The 21,968-nt window shown below is 41.4% G+C and overlaps 1 protein-coding gene across 1 annotated transcript in view; it reads left to right on the top strand.

Annotated features, from left to right (window-relative positions):
- The window catches only part of BLTP3A (bridge-like lipid transfer protein family member 3A), a 56,267-nt gene that overhangs the window by 24,410 nt on the left and 9,889 nt on the right, over window positions 1–21,968 (top strand). The window contains exons 7-14 of the mRNA XM_081915536.1: window positions 1,096–1,266; window positions 10,409–10,580; window positions 13,043–13,129; window positions 13,858–14,028; window positions 15,719–15,873; window positions 16,442–16,583; window positions 19,563–19,756; window positions 20,266–21,797. Coding sequence (XP_081771662.1) covers window positions 1,096–1,266; window positions 10,409–10,580; window positions 13,043–13,129; window positions 13,858–14,028; window positions 15,719–15,873; window positions 16,442–16,583; window positions 19,563–19,756; window positions 20,266–21,797 — 2,624 coding nt within the window. The remainder of the gene's footprint in view (window positions 1–1,095; window positions 1,267–10,408; window positions 10,581–13,042; window positions 13,130–13,857; window positions 14,029–15,718; window positions 15,874–16,441; window positions 16,584–19,562; window positions 19,757–20,265; window positions 21,798–21,968) is intronic.

Genomic DNA, 21,968 nt, shown 5'->3' with positions numbered 1-21,968 from the left:
TTGGTCTTCTACTGAATATTGGAGATCTGAAATTCTTTGCTTATGCAGTCATTCTGCATTCAATTAGAAAGTCTGTGTTCTGTAGCTGTAATGAACTATTAAAATTTGCATTTTATTTTCTTTTTATTTCTTAAGGTTTTTGTGAGGGACATTGTGTGGCATTGCAGTGTCATGTAGTGGTTAAGAGCGGTAGATTCGTAATCTGGTGAACCAGGTTTGCCTCTCCGCTCCTCCACATGCAGCTGCTGGGTGACTTGGGCTAGTCACACTTTTTTGAAGTCTCTCAGCCCCACTCACCTCACAGAGTGTTTGTTGTGGGGGAGGAAGGGAAAGGAGATTGTTAGCCGCTTTGAGACTCCTTTGGGTAGTGATAAAGCAGGATATCAAATCCAAACCCTTCTTCTTCTTCTTCTTGCAGTATGTTTTGTCTCAAACAGTAATAGAGAGGAGTGGGAATTCATAGTTAACATTAGGGTGTGTAATAGGTGTATAAAAGCAGAGGTCAAGGTACTGGAAACTATGCTCGAAAAAGAAATCAAACTCCCAATTTAGGGCCATCTCAAGTTTCCTCCCCCCCCCCCCAAAAAAAAAAGAAAATATTTTTTTAAAAAAAAAACTTCAGCTTGTCCAATGTCTGTCATGTTCTCCAGATTGTATGCCCTCCTTTAGACACTGTAGTAAAGCCCATGGCTGTGCAGATACCAATCACCCTACAGAAGTACATCATTCTTCACATATGATAACTTGATTATTATATACAAATTCCCACAGTGAGATGAGTGCTTGAAACACCCACACAGCATAATCTGTTCGTTTTCATGCTCTAGCAAGTTTAACAACGCAGCCTGTTCCTTTCTTCTTCAGATAAAAGTGATAAATGCTGAGCTATGAGCATGCCGGCAAATGTAACTTCCATCACATACCCAAACTAGATATCTGCAATCAGCCAGAGGCGTTGCCTACTTCTCACTTTGCTGTTGTTGCACATGTCCACTGAAATTCAGTTAATTAGTTCTGTGAAGTCCCATCAGCAAAGGGAGTAAATGTTTTTGGACCAGATGTTTATGCTAAACTTTTTTTCTGTTTATGAGACAGACAAAGGATTGTAATGTGGTGGCATCCAAGCTCATGTTCCTTCTTGATGACTTGCTGTGGGTGCTGACTGATTCTCAGCTGAAGGCAATGATGAAGTATGCAGAGTCCTTGAGTGAAGCCATGGAGAAGTCAGCCCAGCAAAGGAAAAGTTTGGCTCCAGAACCTGTCCATGTAAGCAGCTCTTCCTTACATGCTATGATGGTGTTCAGTAGAATAAATAGAATTTATTATTTATAGCCCTTCCATCTGGTTGGGTTTCCCCAGCCACTCTGGGCGGCTTCCAACAAAGTATTAAAATACAGTAATCAGTTAAATATTAAAAGTAAATAGCAAAGACATTAGTGAAGAAGCTTTTACTGGGTATAGAATTTTCTGTCACTGTCAGATGGCTGCCCTTTTGCCTTTCACATAGTGGCCACTGCAGAGATTTTGCTTGCTGAGGAACAAAACATATTAAATAGAAATGGACAGTTCTACCATCTCTTTTCTGCCACTGTTTTTTTAAAACCCTCTTGAGCCCTCTTCTTCAAATGTTTCATGCATTGGTATCCCTTTTATGCCCCTTCCCCCATGTTCTCTCTTTAAACCACCCATTAAATTGCGCTAACTGCCTTTTAAAATCTTTATTAACTTGGTGTTGAGATAGCATAAGCAGTCTGTGCTTAAGATGATCCAATTTTATTTTCCATAGTAACTTTCAAACTGACTTCCTAAAGAACATCCCACAGATTTTTGGCTCAGTAATTATGTAGAGATGTAAAGTCAGTGAAGAGAAGAGATGGGAAGAGCTTTAGAGAGGGCAGCCTTGTACTCAAAACTGATGAAATTCAGAGGCGTGATAGTAACAATAACAATATACATAAGTGTCAGGGCTGCCTCTAGGTCCCAGCTCACAGAGGACCAACGCTAGTCAGTAATAACGTACAAAAGTCTTTATTGACGGGCTTCCGGAGGCGGCGCGAAACAGCAATGGCGGTCCTCTTCGCGCTGTGAAGAGGGGCTCCGCGGAAAAGGGTCGTCCGCTACGGCAAAGCGGAGACCCGTTAAGAAAAACCACAGGTAGAGTGAGCCTGTGGTCGTGGGACTCGGCGGGCACCAAGAGCGACCTCGGAAACGAAGAAGGGACCCCGTAAGGGGCTCCGGAACGTGGAGGGGGTAGCGGTGCTGTGAGTTCATCGCTCTTTCCGCGGGAGTGAAGCCGCGCGGCTGCTGCTGATGAGCGCTGACCTTTCTTCCTTGAACATTCGATTGGAATCAACTTACTCGTGAGTAAGGTTTTTGAGATTTGGGACTCTAAATTTCTGAAATTTGGCTGAAAGCGGGAGACGTTAAAAAGGAAGTCCGTCTTCCGGCTCTGTTTAAACACCAAGCAAAGAGCTATAAATCTGAAGCGCTGAGAGGGACTTTTAAGAAGTTGGAGTACACCTTGCAAATTCGAATTAAAGTGCATGGAAAGTTAAGAAAAGTTGAGAATTTCTTTTTTACAAGAGGATATAGGCAGCAACCTCTTCCTTTCTCTTTTGTGTGGATTACAAAGTTTCAAAACAGCTCTCGGGCTGTCTGGATACAAAAATCATCAGACTGCGGTAACTGTATATAAGACTTTAAAGTTACTTTGGGGCTACTTTTGTGGTTACAAATAAGGAACTGTGCATGCACCACTGTAAAGAACACGTACTCTCTGCTAGTTTAAATGAACTTTTGAAGGTTCTACCCCTTGGTTTTCGGTTTTTCTTTAACTTTTGGAACTTTTTGGAACTTTTAAAGAGGGGAATTTAATGGTGGAAACTTTTCACTTTTGTTTTCTCTTAACTTTTGGGAAGCTCCCCCTACTGGATTGTGGAATATATAGTCTCTGGGAACTGCAGGGTTTTTTGTAAAGCTTCTGCCTGGATGTTTACCTTTCGGTTTGTCTTTCCCATGGGATTTACAATTTGACCTTGCTACATGGACAGCTGTGGAATGAGTGGAGCCGCAAAAACAAGAGCTGCCAAAAAAGCAAAACAATCTGAGCTAATACAAACAACCTTGCCGGTGCAGCCTCGCAGATCATCAGTTCCAATAGTTACAGGTCTGCAAGAAGGAGAAATTAAACAGCCAGCTTTTCGGGACATGGCTGCAGGAGGACTAGATCCTGTATCTAAGGAAATTTTGGAACAGCTGGCAGCGTTAAATAAAAAGGCAGATGAGCAGGCCTCTAAGTTTGATCAGGTGACAGCCACAATCAACAAATTGACTGACCAAGTTTCTAAAAATTTAGAGGCCATTGGAAATTTGCAGGCAACAACAGCAGAAAATCGTAAATTAGCCGAAGAAGCAAATTTAAAGGCAGACCAAAATAAAAAGAGGATAGAGGAAGTAAGAGGAGAAGTAAGACCACTGAGCAGACAGCTTAATGAACAGCAAGCCTACCTGTCCATGGCAGAATTGAAAAACCGGGAAAGCAACCTTAGGATTAGGAATATACCAGAACTTGAGAAAGAAGATTTGATCAGCTACCTGACGGCAGAAATATCAAAGTTCTGGGGTATCGCAGAAGACAAGGACTTTAAAATTGTCACCGCCTTCAGGCTGGGAAGAGTAGCAAAGAAGGACAAACCAAGAGATTGCTTGGCCATTTTGAGATCTAAGCAAGAAAAAGATAACATACTCGGCCTTCATTTTAAAAATACATTGGTGATTCAGGGAAGAACTGCAGAAATCTTCAGAGACATCCCGAAACAGCTGTTGGATTTAAGAATTGCATATAAAGACCTCGCAAGCCTACTGAGAAACAACACAATCCCTTATAGGTGGGAATTCCCTCAAGGACTATCCTTCAGCATTAAAGGGAAAAAAGTGAGAATTAGATCAGCAGAAGACCAAGAAAAATTTTTGAACGACTACGGGGAGGACCTTCGGAAAGGAGTAGCAGGTGCCTGGCCACCACCTCCGCCTGGTGCATTACCTCCAGATCTTGACAGCAAGAAAGACACTCCTACTGGCTAACAATTTGATTCAAGATGTCTCTGCAGCTATTTAGTTGGAACATTCATGGTGCAAATTCCCCTGAGAAAAGGAAAAAGATTTTTCACATATTGAGAAAGGAACAATTGGACATCATATGCCTACAAGAAACACATGTGACTAGGCTCCATAGGAGAGTTTTAATTAACAAAAAATTAGGCCAAGAATTTGTTTCCTCAGACAAAGTTAAGAAAAGAGGAGTAGTGATTTATGCAAAAGAGAACCTAGCACCAAAGTTGATATTTAAAGATGAACAAGGAAGAATTTTGGCGATTGAAATCCAAACACAAGGAGAAAAATTTTTGATAGTAGGAGTATATGCACCAAATGAGGGGAAAGCGGAATTTTACAAAAAGCTGCATGAGATAATGTTGGATCATATAGACTACACTAACATCATTTTGATGGGAGATATGAATGGAGTCGTCTCTACACATATGGATAAGTCACAAAACCAAAATTTGACTAAAGATGGCAGACTACCTAAATCTTTTTTTGAACTGACAGACAATATGGACTTGATCGACATTTGGAGGACCAAAAACCCACTAGGTAAAGAAGGGACTTTCTTTTCTGAGGCTCACCTATCATGGACAAGAATTGACCAAATTTGGATAACTAGAGGGCTGGCCCCTAAGACAAAAAAAATAGAGATCTGCCCTAAAACCTGCTCCGACCATAACGCATTGAAAATGGATCTGAGACTTGTGCCAGCTGGATCCTTCAGATGGAGAATGAATGACACTTTGTTCAGAGATCAGGAGATTGTGAAGAAGGCCCAAAAAACGTTGAAGGATTATTTTGAAATCAATATGAATACCCCGGTGGACAAGAGAACAATCTGGGACGCAAGCAAAGCTGTAATGAGGGGGTTTCTGATTCAACAAAATTCTATTAAGAAAAAACTCTGGAATGGGAAAAGAGATAAGATTTTAGAGAAGATACGAGAGGGTGAAAAAAGACTTAGACTTAACCCAAAGTCAAAAGAAGTGTTAAGAGAAATTAAGTTCCATCAAGCACAATATGCCAAATTGATAAACCAAGAAGTAGAATGGAAAATTAAACAAATGAAACAAAGATCTTTTGAATCAGCAAACAAATGTGGAAAATTATTAGCATGGCAGCTGAAAAAGAGACACAAATTGAATTCTATTACCAACTTGGAGGTTGATGGAGAAAGTATTCAGAAACCAGAAGAAATTAGAAAGTGTTTCCAGAGATATTTCAAAAAACTGTTTACTCAAGGTCCACAGGCGGAGGAGGAGATTATTCAATTTTTAAAAAGTAACGGATTGAAAAAATTATCCCAAGATAAACAAACAACCCTGAATTACAGAATAACACAGCAGGAAATAGAAAGTGCCATTCAGAACATGCAATTGGGGAAATCCCCAGGCCCAGATGGACTCACCTCCAAATATTACAAGGTTTTAAAAGATTATTTGATTCAACCATTAGTGGAGGTGTGTAACCAAATTATGGAGGGGAAGGGGGCTCCGGAATCGTGGAAAGAAGCATTCATCACTTTGATACCAAAATTGGAATCTGAAAAGACTCAACTCAAGAATTATCGTCCTATTTCACTCCTGAATGTGGATTATAAAATTTTTGCTGACATTCTGGCAAGTAGATTTAAAAAAGTTCTGAATGAAGTAATTCATAAAGACCAAGCAGGCTTTCTCCCTGGTAGATATCTGTCTGACAACACTAGGAACATTATAGATGTTCTGGAGCTACTACAGACAAATTTGAACACAAGAGCTGTATTAATTTTTATAGATGCAGAGAAGGCCTTTGACAATATATCTTGGAAATTTATGAAGAGAAATTTGGAAGGGATGGGAGTGGGAGGGGCGTTTCAAAATGGTATAGAAGCAATCTATTCAGAGCAAAAAGCTAAATTGATAGTGAATAATGTGGTGACAGAAGAGTTCAGAATTGAAAAAGGAACACGACAGGGGTGCCCCCTATCACCCCTGCTATTTATTTCGGTCCTGGAGGTATTGCTGAACTTGATTAGGAAGGATCGGGAGGTACAAGGAATACAGGTCGGAGGTAAACAATACAAGTTGAAGGCCTTTGCAGATGATTTGGTTTTAACACTACAGGAGCCAGAATCTAGTACTAAAAGAGCTTTAGAATTAATTTATGAGTTTGGTCAGGTGGCAGGATTCAAGTTGAACAAACAAAAAACAAAGGTTTTGGCGAAAAATCTGACTTCTTTAGAAATAGATGAGTTTCAGAAAGAAACGGAGTTAAATGTGGCTAAAAAAGTGAAATACCTGGGGGTGAATTTGACTGGGAAAAATTTGAATTTATTCAAAGATAATTATGAAAAATGCTGGATTGAAATTAAAAAGGATTTAGAAATCTGGTCAAGACTAAAACTTACCTTGTCGGGAAGAATTGCAGCTGTAAAGATGAATGTATTGCCAAAGATGTTATTCTTGTTTCAAACCCTGCAGATCGTGGATAGAGTGGAGTGTTTTGGAAAGTGGCAGAAGGACATTACGAAATTTGTCTGGCAGGGCAAAAGGCCCCGGATAAAACTTAAAATACTAACAGATGCTAAAGAAAGAGGGGGGTTTGCCCTGCCGGACTTAAGGTTATACTATGAGGCAGCATCCTTCTGCTGGCTGAAGGATTGGTTTCTACTAGAAAACACTGATGTCCTAGATCTGGAAGGGTTTAACAATGCTTTTGGATGGCATGCATATTTGTGGTACGACAAGGTAAAGGTACATAAATTGTTCAAGAGCCATATTGTCAGGAAAGCTTTGTTTAATGTCTGGACTAGATACAAGGACTTATTTGAAAATAAGACACCGAGGTGGTTGTCACCAACGGAGGCGAAGACCACCAAAGTACTTAACATGGAGAGTGGTTGGGCTAAATATTGTGAGATAATAGAAAAAGTTGGAGATAATTGGAAGCTGCAGAGTTTAGAAAAAATAAAGGACAAGGTGCGAGACTGGTTTCTCTATGCCCAAATTCAAGAGATGTTTAAAAAAGATAAAAAGATTGGTTTCCAGGTGGAAAAATCAAAATTAGAGACAGAACTACTTGAACCTAAGACGAAAGTGCTCTCAAGAATGTATAACTTGCTGCTTAAATGGAATACACAAGATGAGTTAGTTAAATCAGCTATGATTAAATGGGCTCAAGACATTGGTTACAACATCATGTTTGAAGACTGGGAAAGGTTATGGAACACCGATATGAAATTCACGGCATGTAGTGCCTTGAAAGAAAACATTATGAAAATGATATATAGGTGGTACATGACCCCAGTCAAACTTGCAAAGATTTACCATTTGTCTGATAAAAGGTGTTGGAAGTGTAAGGAAGCTGAAGGAACGTTCTTTCACCTCTGGTGGACATGCCCGAAGGTGAAGGCATTCTGGGAAATGGTTTATAATGAGTTGAAAAAGGTATTTAAGTATACCTTTACTAAGAAACCAGAGGCCTTTCTCCTGGGCATTGTGGGCCAGAGAGTGACAAAGAAGGATAGAACTTTCTTTTTATATGCAACTACAGCAGCAAGAATTCTATTGGCTAAATATTGGAAGGTACAGGAGCTACCCACGCTGGAAGAGTGGCATACGCAGCTGATGGACTATATGGAACTGGCCGAAATGACTGGCAGAATCCGAGACCTGGGAGAAGAGGCAGTGGAAGAGGACTGGAAAAAATTTAAGGACTATTTACAAAAACATTATAAGTTATGTGAATGTTGAGAATTTGTTAAGTTTTTAGACAACAAGCTTCAGATTTCAAATTTTTGGTATTGCTGAATTTAAGTTCTGATGATGAAATGACTAAAGTCTAGGGTAAAGTTTCTATATTGAGGACTGTTGGAATTGTGAACTAACAATATTTCCCCTAAACCTAATATACAATTGAGGAAAGTACAAAACACAGGAAACAAGGTATTAATTTGCTGTAACTTTATTTTATTGAAAAAGATGCAGGGGGTGGAAGATGTGGGGAAGTCCAGTAGATCATGAAAAATTGTTTTGTAAAGTAAGATCTCTTTTTTGCTTATAATCTTTTTCTTTTTCTTTCTGTAAAACTGCCTTTGTTGAATAACTGACGATGTATCTGACCTTGGAAAAAAGCAAATAAAAATATTATTATAAAAAAAAATAAAAAAAAAAAACAAAAGTCTTTATTGACGATTAGTTTCCATTTCCAAACCGCAGCGTGCAGCTCTACGTCTAGAAGCTAGACCGGCGAAGCTCCATCTGAGTCTCCGCCCCCTGTACACCAGTTTAAGACTCTAGCCTTACTCCACCTCTTCCGTTGCTCTTTCCTCCTCTGGGTCCTTCTGCCCCCTGGGGTTTCCTCCTTTCTGGACTCTTCTGACGCTGACCCCCCTGATTCTTGCCCCTCCTTTCGGCGCGCTTTAGGACCTGGCTCCCTATCCGGGCTATCTGCTGTGCCGCTCGCCTGTACATTTGAACTTGGCGCACGCGCCCAGCCGGCAACCTTCCTCTCGACCGTTTCCCCGCTCTCCGATGGAGGCGTGGTCAATCCTGACTCATCTCCTCTCGCTGGTGGTGGGAACACTGGTCCCGATGCCTGGGACTCCTCCCCCCCACTGCGCTCTGGTGGGGAAGCTGGTCCTGATTTCCAACTGCTGCTCTGGGAGTCCCCGCTGGCCCCTTCCTTCTGGGGTGTCCCCCTTGGCACCCCCCTTGCCCTGGCCACCGGCGCTCCCTTCTGTGAGTCTTCCGATTTGCTGGACAGACTCCAGGAATCCCTCGGGCCACTGTCACCCCCTACACTGCCCTCGGATTCCTCCCCCTCGCTCTCCATTTCCTCCCTCTCCTGTGCCTCTGCTCCTGAGCCCCTGACATAAGCAGTCTGTGCTTAAGATGATCCAATTTTATTTTCCATAGTAACTTTCAAACTGACTTCCTAAAGAACATCCCACAGATTTTTGGCTCAGTAATTATGTGGAGATGTAAAGTCAGTGAAGAGAAGAGATGGGAAGAGCTTTAGAGAGGGCAGCCTTGTACTCAAAACTGATGAAATTCAGAGGCGTGATAGTAACAATAACAATATACATAAGAATAAAAGAAGATCCCTGCTGGACTTGTAAAGAGGCAAAGGCTTTCTGGGAAATGATATATAATGAGTTAAAGAAAATGTTTTAAAATACTTTTGTTAAAAGACCAGAAGACTTTTTATTGGGTATAGTGGGTGAAGAGATACCAAGGGAAGATAAAAGACTGTTTATATATGCAACAACTGCAGCAAGGATTGTTTTAGCCCAAAAATGGAAACAACAAGAAGTACCAACAAAAGAAGAGTGGCAGATGATGGACTTGGCAGAACTGGCAAAGCTGACAGGAAAAATCCGAAACCAGCAAGATCAAGTATTCCAAAAGGACTGGACTCAATTTATATATTTGAAAGATTCTTGTAAGCAATTAACATCACTAGCAGGGTTGTTTGAAGATGTGTAATGAGAAACTTTCTACCTTTCTATATTTTTTTAAATTTTGAATTATTTTGTAATGTGTGTAATTGGAAAACATACAAAATACAATGACATAAAGGTTAATTTTGAAAGCCAGGAGGTGGAAGGGAAGGAAGTTGACAGTCTTTAAAGAGCCAGGGATTTAAAGTGGAGTGTAATGATGTGAACGTATATTATTAAATGGAAAATAAATATATATAGAAGATCCCTGCTGGATCAGACCAAAGGCCCATCTAGTCCAGCATCCTGGTCTAGCAGTGGCCAGTCAGATGCCTATGAAAGCCCATGAGCAGAATCGGTGCAAAGTAGCCCTCTCTCCAGTTGTGATTCCCAGCACCTGGTATTTTGAGTTATACTCCTTCTAATACTGGAGGTGATATACAGTCATCATTGGTAGCTTTATCCTCCATGAATTTGTCAAAACCAGCAGTGGTGAACCACCAGCCTGGGAGCCTAGTTAGACCCATCTCATTTCTCTTATCTCTGATCTTAGATCAGAGATGAGAGAAATACTGCCCGATCTTTAAATAGTAAGGCTAAAAGGCAACATTTCTACCCATCCTGAAGATTCGTCATTGGTATCCCTCACTTGAATTCATGCTGCAGGTGAAAAGGAAGAGCCAAGACTGCAAAAGAACAATCTTCATTTAATTAGACATTTTCAAAGCCTCACTCACCCCATTTTAAATTTCTGTTTCAGTAGAGCACCCTCTAGGGTTTTATTTAGTATAACCTGTGTTGTCTCCTTCCTCGTAAAATATAAACCCATTGTTTCACCTTGGTTCTATCTGTATATGCCTAGGCTTAATTTCTCTGTTATAGATCACACCTCCAGCTCCGAGTGCTCAACAGTCCTGGCCTCAGTCATTTGGGAACAGCCACAAAGTGATCAGCCAGTACTTCGAGAAACATGATATGAAAGAGTCTTCCTACCACCTTCTCATCTCCCGTCTAGACCTTCACATCTGTGATGACAGCCACACGCGAGAGACAGGTACCCAAACATAAACTGCGATTAGGAGAACCTAAAATTCTCTTTCCTTATTCCCTTCCTCCCCGCTCCATCTTTTCTCATGTGTCTATCCATTGCATGGTCTTAATTTTTGAGCTCTAAAATTTTGCTATTGAAAAGCTGTATTTTATAAATGTTGTAAGCTGTTATGGGGAGTCTAGTTAAAAAAAAACTAAAGCAGGTTACAAGTCTATATAAAAACTATATGATGAGAGACTTCTTACAGGCATCAGTGAGGCAGTAATCTTGGTTCAGAAGTGCCTAAGAGGAAATACAGTACTGCATATTTTGAGGAGAAACATGAGGTTCCCAGCCCTCTGTTTTTCTCTTAAGGCAAATTATGCAAGAGGCACTTCCAGAGAAAATTGGTGGGTGGGACAAAGTGCTTTACTCTTACTCCAGTTATTTATCATTCTCTGCCAGTGATCTTCCTCACATATTTTTAATCATTTCTCATCCACTCCCAAACCAGGCTTTGAAACCATAAGTATGTTTGGGCTAAAGGAAGAATAACCAAGGTGGGGATAATATCTAAGCACCCCCTCTCCTGCCCTATTATGCTTCCTGACAAATTACCCTTCTTCTACGTTAGTAAACATGAGCTTGGGGATCTGTTTTTGCTGAGGTAATAGGTAGTTCCATCCTGAGATTTTCATTTTCATTTTGAGCTGAAGTAACCAGACTGGTTTGGATGGTTTTCTGAGGACACTGGTGGAAGTTGAAAAGCAATTTACATAAGCAAATAGAACAGACACTTGATCTTATTGAAAATAACTTGATTGCTTTCAAATTCATCTGGTCTCTTATGGCTTTTGAATCCTGGCTGGGAAAATCTGGAGTAATTCAACTAAATTAATCTGGTGAATTTTCTCTTGAGTTTTCTGGTGATCTTTCTTTACTTGAAACAATTTTTACCTCCTTGAGGAACCATCTTGCTATTTTGGTTTGTCCTAGTTTTAATCCTATTCCCGGGTGGGTGTTCTTCATCTGCAGTGGTTGCTATTGTTACTATACAGTGGTACCTTGGTTTATGAACTTAATTCGTTTCGTAAGTCTGTTCTTAAACCAAAGTGTTCTTAAACCAAGGCGTGCTTTCCCATAGCAGCAGGGGACTCAATTTACAAATGGAACACACTCAACAGGAACATGTTCTGCTTCCAAGGTAAAGTTCACAAACCAAAACACCTACCGTATTTTTCGCTCTATAAGACGCACTTCCCCCCTCCTTAAAAATAAGGGGAAATGTGTGTGCGTCTTATGGAGCGAATGCAGGCGGGAGGCTCTGATCAGTGCTCCCTTTAAAGAGCCACATGGAGCGTGTGTACGGCTCTTCGGGGCCTTTCCCTTGCCCAGGAGAGGCTGCGTGCGGCTATCCCATAAGCCAGGACAGCCAGCGGGATCCCTGCGCAGGGATCCCGCTGGCTGACCTGGCTTCTGGGATTCAGAATTTTTTTTTCTTGTTTTCCTCTTCCAAAAACTGGGTGCATCTTATGGTCTGGTGCGTCTTATAGAGCGAAAAATACGGTACTTCCAGGTTTGCAGTGTTCTTAATCCAAGTTGTTCATAAACTAAGCTGTTCTTAAACCAAGGTACCACTGTATATCCCTTTCCCCCACATCACTGACAGACTCTTTATTATTAGAATAACATGTCTCAAAAATATGTAGTTAGTTCTTTTACCTGAGTTCTATTTCTTCAGCATTATTCCAATTTGTTTTCTTTGTTTTATTTCCCACAGTTAGTGCATATTTCCCAGCAATTTCATTAGCTACAGCCGTGTAGATGTTTGAGAAACTAGTATCTCTATCCAGTGGCACTAGAGGCCCGGTATATATGTTTAATACTTCATAGTGTCGGTATATTGGAGGAATTTTGTTGTCGGGGCCAGTGATAATAGGTTAGATTATCTGTAAAACAGATTTTTTAAAAAGATGTTTGAACTGTATTCTTTAGAAAGCTTCCATAAGGTACAATAAAATATATAAATGTGTATTGGACCGCACATCTTTAGGGCTCAACAAGCCTTTCAGCTACAGCTGGTGAAAGCTGGTCTACACAGGCCACTGATTCACATAGATTTCCAATTAACAATCCCAGAGGATGTTAGGGGCCAGTGAACTACTCTGGAAGTTGTCCAGAATTGCTGTATTGGCTGTTAATCCACTCCTCTGGAAGCAGTCGGAATATAGGCAGAAGCTCAAGGAGTGACAATTTTGTAGTATAAATAGGACAGAATCCCTGCTGGTGAAGAACTTGTCTTCTCCAAAGCAGTGCAGTGACTACAGCACTGTGATCTGGCATTCTCTTCAGCCTATATGAGAATGCTGGACTCAAAGAAGTATCACTCAAAGAAGAATGCTCACCTGCACAGTTTGTTTCTGATTCTCCTGGTGTAAGACTAGTAAAAGACCAAAAAAAAATATGTTTTTTTCATTTTCCCATAGGTGCTTCCAAACATGGAATAATGGGAGGTGCAATGCAACTAACATTTAGGAGGTTGGCCTTTGACTATTATCCTTTCCACTGGGCAGGTAAGAACATTCCGTGAGTCTCATTTGTAATTTAAACAGTGTTAATGACTAAGAACTGGAATTTTAGCCAGTCTACCTCAATTTAGTTTTGTCGGTGTGCTGCTGCAATAAACTTCTCCAGTACCAACATTATCCTATCACCACCATGGAATGGATAGGGAGAGGAGGGATGGTGCACAAAAGATGTGTGGAAAGGCATACATGGTCTTTCTGATTGAGGTTTATAGGTTGTTTTTAGCAGGGCTCAATGTGCAGAACATTGCTGAGATTGCACTAATTGCAACAACATTCTTCATAGCAGTCATAATACTAAGGAGCAGAATATAGTGAATCCAATGTTCAACAAATATGGTTTCTGTGATATAGGAATTCACTGTCAAGGGAAGATTTGAAAGAACTGAGTGCAACAAGGTAGTAATGGTTGTACTTTCATTGTGCTAAAAATTGTGCAGAAATTCCCTGACATAAAACAATGAGCAGAGATACAGCTTTGAAAAGCTTTTGAATTTGAAACTCAAATGGCAAAATTTGTTCACCTATGCGATGAGTGGTACTAAAAGGAGACAAACTCTCCCATCTGAAAACTGAACTATGCGACTAACAAGGAAAACGAATGCTTTGGCTGTTTGAGGAAGGTTGTGCAGAGTACAGTAGAGCAATTGCAGAATGGATCATTGTGCAGTTGAGAGACAGTGGTCCTTTCAATATTAACCTACTGTATTATTCAGGAGACAGCTGCAAACACTGGGTGCAGTATTGTGAGGCCATGGAAACCCGGGAACAGTGGGCAGAAAAGCTGGTGAAAGAATTCCAAAGCAAGATGGCAAAACATGGTGAAAAAATTAGCTCTGCCTTCTCCAAAACCACAGGAAAAGATTCTCCCTTCAAAAAGAGACCAGGTAACACAAAATACATATCTTTCATACTTGCTTAATCATGAATTCACCAACTTCTGGGGACTTTTGAGAAGACATGTGACCCTCAAAATATGGGTAACCCTGTGTTCTGTAAACTCCTGTTGAATCCTCCACCTGCCACAGTTCTACAGTTACTAATGTGCCATGTTGAACATTGCAAAAGTTAGGTCTGAGACCAGAATAAAACAAAGGTTTAATTCTGGAAAGATTTCTGAATAGAGTTCCCCAAACCAACTTGCTAGGTCAGCTGTGTCAACAGCCTCCTCCCTCCTTTCCCAAGTAACCATCTAAGATAATACATGGGGCCAGCAGTTGTTCCAAGCTGCACCACCTCTTCTTGCCCCCAAGCCGTTGGCCATTTCCTTTCTGGGAAGGTGGGAAGGAAAATTTACTTCCCTCCTGAGAGCCAGTGTGGTGAAGTGGTTAAGAGCGGTAGTCTCATAATCTGGGGAACTGGGTTTGAGTCTCCTCTCCTTCACATGCAGCTGCTGGGTGACCTTGGGCTAGTCACACTTCTTTGAAGTCTCTCATCCCCACTCACCTCACAGAGTGTTTGTTGTGGGGGAGGAAGGGAAAGGAGAATATTAGCCGCTTTGAGACTCCTTCAGGTAGTGATAAAGCAGGATATCAAATCCAAACTCTTCTTCTTCTTCTTCTTCTTCCATCAACATTGTAGCATATTGGAGTGTTAAAAGATTTGGCACAGAGTCTTGCTCATCCACCACCTTAGGGTAAGGAAGAGGTAGTCAACTTGTGGCAAAAGAGAACAAACCAGTTTTCATGACCCACCATGTATTTTGTTTGGGGGTTACTAGGAAAAGAGTGGTTTTCAATTTCTACCTACTTTTCCCCCTCTTGGGTCTGGGAACTGAGGGAGATTGTGGGCAGAGGGTATCCTGCTGCTGCCTCCCTACCTGAATATAATTAGGGTGAATGAGCATTCTTTTGTGGATGTGGGAATCTCTTGCTGCAATTTATGGTGTGATCATTGAGTGCCTGCTCTAGACCACTTGAGAAAATTAGGGCTTCCCCAGCACCTGTGCAGGCATTGGGAAAGGGGGAAGTGGTGCAAGGAACTCCAATGTTTTTCTTTCTACAAATTGTAGTGCAAAGTGAGAGCAAAGTTTTTGCCCTTTCTGTGAAACCTCTGGCATGTGCTGAAAATGAGAGGGGTAACCATGCTGGTCCAAGATGCTTTGGTTCCTGAAGTAGGACCCAAATGGTCCTCCTTGGCTAGGGCCAACACTTTAAAAAGTTTTGTTGCATCACTCAGACACCAATTCCTGTCTCTCTGTTTTTCTCCCTCCCCAAATGCTACATAGCAGGGCTTTCCTTAATGGGAGTAGTTAGTGGCCATGATAAATAATAGCTGGGAAGTCAAGCCACAGTCTGTGGCTCCCTGCTTTTGAGTTTTCACCAAAGTCCCTGAATCTAGAGTAGTAGGCAGGGTTTCCAAGAACCATGATTGGTTTCCTTTTTAAGTACAAATTATTGATTGGAAGAGCCTACTGTGTTTTCTCAAGGTATTACATTTTTTCCATGCTGTATTATTTGCTTCAAAGCCAGTGTTCCATATCAATACAGAATTGGGGGAGGGGGGAGGACTACCTTGTTAAATTTTGTGTTTGAAAGAGAATTTTGCCTGTTCTGATGACTGAAAAATGTCTTTAAGATGGTCTTTCTAGTTCTCAAACAAGCTCACCAGAGAAAGGGATACCTCAAGCAAGCATGCCATCACCTATCCTATTTGGACTCCAGCGGCCTGCATGGAATAGACTCCGATCTAGCTGTGTGGTTGTCCGAGTTGATGATTTGGATATTCATCAGGTACAGTTATTGATAGAGTATCTGCTGCCACATTGTTACTTGCTCATTCTTCCTGACTTGTGAACCAAACCATAGGTTCAGACACTTGCTCACTTCTTTATGCTTTTTAAAGTACAGTACAAATGCCCAATACATGTTCATTTTTTTATTTGATCTTAAACAATATCAGCACAAACGTTGTTCTGTGGCTGAAAGTAGATCTCTTAGTAAATATTTTCCAATCTAAGCTGCTGCCTTTGTTACCACATATTCAGGTGTTTGTTGTTTTTCCAAAGAAGGAAATAGCTGATTACTCTGCCTCAAAGAGAGAAAATATACTACTGTAATATGGTCATATAATATATCATTTTTTGCTATTGACTTGTTTCAGCTCATGTTTTTCAGCTTCAGGGCTTTTAATTTTTGAGATTCTAGATTGAAATAGTGCTTCAGAGAAACAGTTCTTCTGTCTTTTAGACCTTGGGCACCACAAGGCCAAATCACTGTCTTTTGTACACTGTTTTCTATTGTTTTCAGACCGTCATTATTTTTACTCTTGAATGAGAATCCACAACTCCTTGTTTTTCAGGTTTCCACAGCTGGACAACATAGTAAGAAACCCTCAACCCTGCTCTCATGTAGAAGGAAACTGCTGAATCTTCCTGATCATACCTCAGCTATTCATATTGAGTTCACTGAGTACTACTTCCCAGACAATCCAGATTTTCCAGGTAACTATTCTACATCTACTCAGGAGTCTACAGGTCAAACTAGATGATAAATTACCTCCATATCTCTGCACTTGAATGCAACATTTTTAAAATACAAATTGCTAGCATGAAAGTATAATCCTTTGCCACTGCTATTGTCTCAATTCAAATCGGTGCAAAGAAATAGAAGCTCCACAATGTGGAAGAGCCCCATGTTAACCCAGCATAAAATACTCCTATGAGCCTACTGGACACCAAAACATCTGAAGCACATGGGCATTACAGCCACAGATGACTTCTGGAAGTGTAAGCTGCCACAAGCAGGCCTAGCTCAACTCTTTTGGAACTGCCCAGTATCAAACTCTTCTGGGAATGAGAATAATTTGGTGCTGGACAAAACCATTTCAAAAGGAGACACCATGCAGTGACATACCTGTCAGGTGAATCTTATCAAAAGGTCAAGATGGATGGTTCCACACTAGCAGCAAAATGAATAATTATCCAACACTGGAAAGCCTGGGCCACACCAAGCACAGAAAACTGGATACGAAACCTCCTGCAACTAGCAACCCTTCAGAAAATTCTGATCCATAAACTGCTTGAAGAGTTCAGCTTCCAAGAGATTTGGAGTACATTTTTGGAACTATTCACTGAGTAATACCCACAAGCAGAAGAAGTGGGGGACACAACTTCTCCAACCTAACCCCAACACAGCACTTACATTCATTAATCCTAACCCCTCTCTGAATGTGTGATTCTGAATAGTGTATAACTCACCAATCAACTGGACATTGGAAATTAAAATGTTGTAACTATAAAAATGGGGTGCAGGGGGGTAGGGGGAGGGAGGAGGAGGACTAGAGAGTGTGTGTGGAATTAGGAACTGTACTATGAAAACCCTAAGAAACTATAGATTTTTTAAATGGTGGCAATTAGCATATGAAAAACTTCTGTTAACTTCAGTGGGAGCTTTTTTCCTATGCAAATACTTGATGTGGGGAAATCAATCTGAACTGAGACCACTGTTGGGAGACAAAGGCTTAAAACCTCCCACACCAGGGTCCTGATCCATACTGGGGTGTTTGTGTATGTGCCAGCACTGGCATTTTGTATAAATTCTAAAACAAAAAAAGGACCTTAGTTCTTATGGTGGAACACATGGTTTGCATACAAAAGGTGTCCAGGTAGGACTGGGAAAGGACTCCTATGTTCCCTAGCAAATAGCTACACTTGATGGCACAGATATGGAGCTAACCTATCATATAGTTTGGCTCTATTTGTCTAATTTACAATATTATTTCTCTTTATTTGCTTTTGCATTCTGAGGAAGCTGTATCTTTCTTCAGGTTTGGAAATTTGCCTTAAGAAAGCCTATGAGGAGATTGAGGAATCCCAACAGTTAGTTTGGTCATCAGAGATGAGAGAGATCTTCCTAGCTCAGTTCCCCTTTTTAAAAAAAATGTGTGAAGAAAATGTGATACCACTTTTTGTTTCTTCAAAGCATTCCAACCCTTTGGAAGAAACTGTTTCAGTAAATAAGAAATGATACCACATTTTCACCCAGCCAGCAGAGAGGGAGAAATGAAGAGCCAGAGGTTGTTGTCCCAATGCAGATTAGATTAGAAGCTGGTTGAGGGGGAGGCTTCCCCTCCCCCCATGCTTGCCCTGAGTGTTAATCCCTTCAGCAATCCATGCCTCCTTTCTTCTTTCCCTCACACTTAATTAGATTTTGCCAGTTTCTTTTCTTAAATATCTGCCACTAATCTCTGATAACATGTGTGGCCTTGTGTGGCCTTTATTTCACTGTGGGTGTTGTGGAGATTTAATTCCTGCAAAATATTTGAGCTAATTGGATGCAAAGTGACACTGGTAATGGAGAGTGTTGTAAGTGGGAGGGAGGGGAGGTGAAAAGTCTCTTCTGCATCCTGCTATTTACTCACACTTACTGCTTCTGTCAACACCCTTCTACTTCTTGAATCTCTATTCCCTGTCCTTCTGTGTATTATTGGAGGCATACCATTGTTGGAGCAAGGCAGGGAGGGCTTGGGGAGCTTGGATCTACCCTGCTTATCTGAACCAAAGACAGCTTCAAGGCCCTGTGGAGGAGGTGAATAATTACCCCCCTCCCTTCCAACCGAGAAGTTGTATTCATTCTGGAGGGAAAAGGATGAATCATCGCTGCTGCATTATCTCCTTCCCTTTGCACCATTCTTCAATCCAGCTTCTGCTTGGGGTGGTGGAAGCACAAGAATACCTTTCTCAGCCAGAATGCTATGGAAGAAAGTAAAGGCATGCACCCGAGGACATAAACTGGGGCGTAGGCAAAACCTGTTTCCTATTCCTTGTGCCTTCAGTGAGAAGCAGGTTTTGCTTCCTCTCAGCTGGGTCCAAGATTACATCCCATTTACTTTGCCCTGGATGTTGTTGAAAACCAGTAATACAGCTGACTTCAAAAAAGGAATTGTCAAATTAACTACCGTATTTTTTGCTCTATAAGACTCACTTTTTCCCTCCTAAAAAGTAAGGGGAAATGTGTGTGCGTCTTATGGAGCGAATGCAGGCTGTGCACCTATCCCAGAAGCCAGAACAGCAAGAGGGATTGCTGTTTTCACTGCACAGCGATCCCTCTTGCTGTTCTGGCTTCTGAAATTCAGATTTTTTTTTTCTTGTTTTCCTCCTCCAAAAACTAGGTGTGTCTTGTGGTCTGGTGCGTCTTATAGAGCGAAAAATACGGTACATGGAGTAATCAAGACGATAGACATTGCCAGAGAGGTCCAGAATGTATCTGATGGATTTAAACTAGAAAAAAAATGGCAGGGTCACAGTAATAGGCCCTTATAGAACCGTAAGGTATTTCAAAATGGATTGTTGTAAGAGGCCAGATACTAAATTAGATGTTGTGTTGTAACACACATGCAGCTCTTAACCTGCCCTCCCCCTTTATCTAGTGCTGCCAAAACTACTGGAAGGCTAACTTGTCCTTTTTTTCATTCTCTCTAGTCCCATGCCCAAATTTGTACCTGCAGCTGAATGGTTTGATATTCACTTTGGACACAGTAAGCATGCTCTGGGTGAACTTGTTTTGCCTTGATCTCTATCGCAGTTTACAGCAATTCAAAGCTATATACAAACTAGAGAATTCTGGCAAGCAGGATGAGCACATTGATGTCAGACTGGATGGCTTCATGCTCAAGGTATTTTCTTCTGCTCTGACTTGAATGAGGTAAAAGGGAACTCATGAGACAAGGAGGGCGGGTGGCTGAGGGGAACAACTTCTGGCTTTTTGAAACTATAGTTTTGCTATTTATCCTTCTCTACGCAGCTTGTGGAAGGTTGGCAGCTTTCACTGGTGCTAATATTGAGGCAAATCATGAAAGCCCCTAGTTAAGAGGAAAGTACTAGTGCTTCAGTAATCAGAATATGTAGCACAGTATTGAATATTTGGAGGACATCAGGTTGGGGAAGGCTGGCTCAGAGCCTTCTCACCAGTTGCAGTAATTATTTTACCAAACACGACTATAGTTCCTTCAGTGTGCTACACCAGATCAATTTCTGACTCAGCCATGAAATTATTTAAAAGTATATTTTTTTTATTAACATCTGCCAAAGAAGAGATAACTGTTATGTTTTCAAGCTGAGGATATAGGATAGTTTGCATGTCTATGTTGATCATTTTTCATCTTCCCCCCCCCCCCAATTGTAGCTAAACATCCCGGTGGAGAAGAAAGTGGTCGATCACCGGGACCGTCCCCAATGCCTATCCATTCGCGCATCAGAAATAACAGCTACCAACACAAGGCATGCTCCACACTGCAGTTGTTTAGCTCTCCAGAACCTGTTCCGTAAATTTGCTTCTTCAGAATTCTTCCACTCCAGCTACACCCAGTTCCCTAAATTTCAGGATAACTTCAGCCTCCTGCACACCCTCTTTTTACGTCATGCTTACCAAGTGGACACTAAAGCCCAGAAACATGCAGACTTTCCCCTTTCCCCCGGCAAGTCCTCCGCTTCTGAAGACCTTTGGTCTTTCAATTTCGCTGAGCTCTCGTTGGACTTTGAGGGAGCAAAGAGCTCAAAAGGCAAAGCCCTTAACTTTATTCACCCATTTCCACTCTGTGTCTGGGCCTGCCTCCCAAAGAGATGGGAGGTAGCTCAAGCATCAGTGCCGCATGTCTCTTCTGCCTCACCAGCTAAAATCAAACCTTCCGCTAGCTTTAGTAATCATGCCAAACATCAGCACCTTTCCAGAGAAGAGCAGTTCTGCCAAAGATCAAAGACTGAGCAGGATTTGAAAAGCATCTACCTCGCCCCAGAGACAAAGGAAGTCTTGGAAGAAGAAAACCACATTGTTAATGGTGAAGGAAATGTTGATGATGTGGAAGTATCTGCAGATGTCCATGTTCTTCTGTATTCAAGTGCACACATGAAGGTGCGACTCAACCACTACCAGTATTTGATGCTACTTAGGATGAAAGAAGTTCTGTTGACATTTCAAGAGCAGCTGACCCAAGACACTCAGGAAATAATTGGGTCCCCTCTAGATTCCATAAGCACTTGTATGGGCGTCATGTTCGGCAGTGCTGAGCTGGCCTTGCTAATGCATCCTACTCCAGATTCTGCATTGGAACCTAGGTCTGTTGACTCAGATACTACAAGCCTTATAGAATCTGAACTCTCCCCTTCAGAGAGCAGGGAGGGACTGGTAGCTGAAGGCAGAGAGCTGAGATCAGGCGCTAGCTCAGAGAAGGAAGATGGCAGCCCCATGAAAGTACTAGAAGATAGTGGAATTGATAGCACAGATGGTGTGGTGGCATTGCAAGATGGAATGCTAAAATCCCAGAGTGACGGAGCCCTAGTAGGAGAAACCGCAGTAGAACGAGGTCCTATAGAAGAAGCACATGAAGCTGAAGAAGTCCTTGGTGCAGAAAGACCAAGTGAGCTTGAAAATTTTTCTCCAACTCCTCAAGGTCTTCCTTCTAGTCCATCTTCCTTTGTAGATCCTTTAGGTGGCATACAAGTTTCTCTAAATGGACAAGAGGAGCTAATCCCTCTGAAAAGCATGGAGCTGGAGTTATCTAGTGCACTGCATATAACTAAGGGTGCCACCAAGGAAGCCTTGCATGTGACCATGGACCTCACCAAAGAGGCCATGTCAATGACAAAAGATGCTTTCAGCTTAAGTAGGGAAAAGATGGCTTCCACAATGCAGAAGATGTTTGTCCACCCCCAAATTAAGTAAGTAATTTTCTAGTCACCTATGTAGCCATTCTGTAAGTGCTATGATAGCGGCTTTTCACACTTGAGTTTTATTTATGGTGTTGGGAATAGTTTTATGGAAAGTAGAATAAATGCCAGATAAAATGTATTTGCCGGATACAGAAATCAAAGGTCTCCACATCTCTTGTA

Source organism: Podarcis melisellensis, assembly GCF_964234715.1.
Source record: "Podarcis melisellensis genome assembly, chromosome: 6".
Taxonomy (NCBI): Eukaryota; Metazoa; Chordata; class Lepidosauria; order Squamata; family Lacertidae; genus Podarcis; species Podarcis melisellensis.
This window is presented reverse-complemented; position numbering and strand designations above follow the sequence as displayed.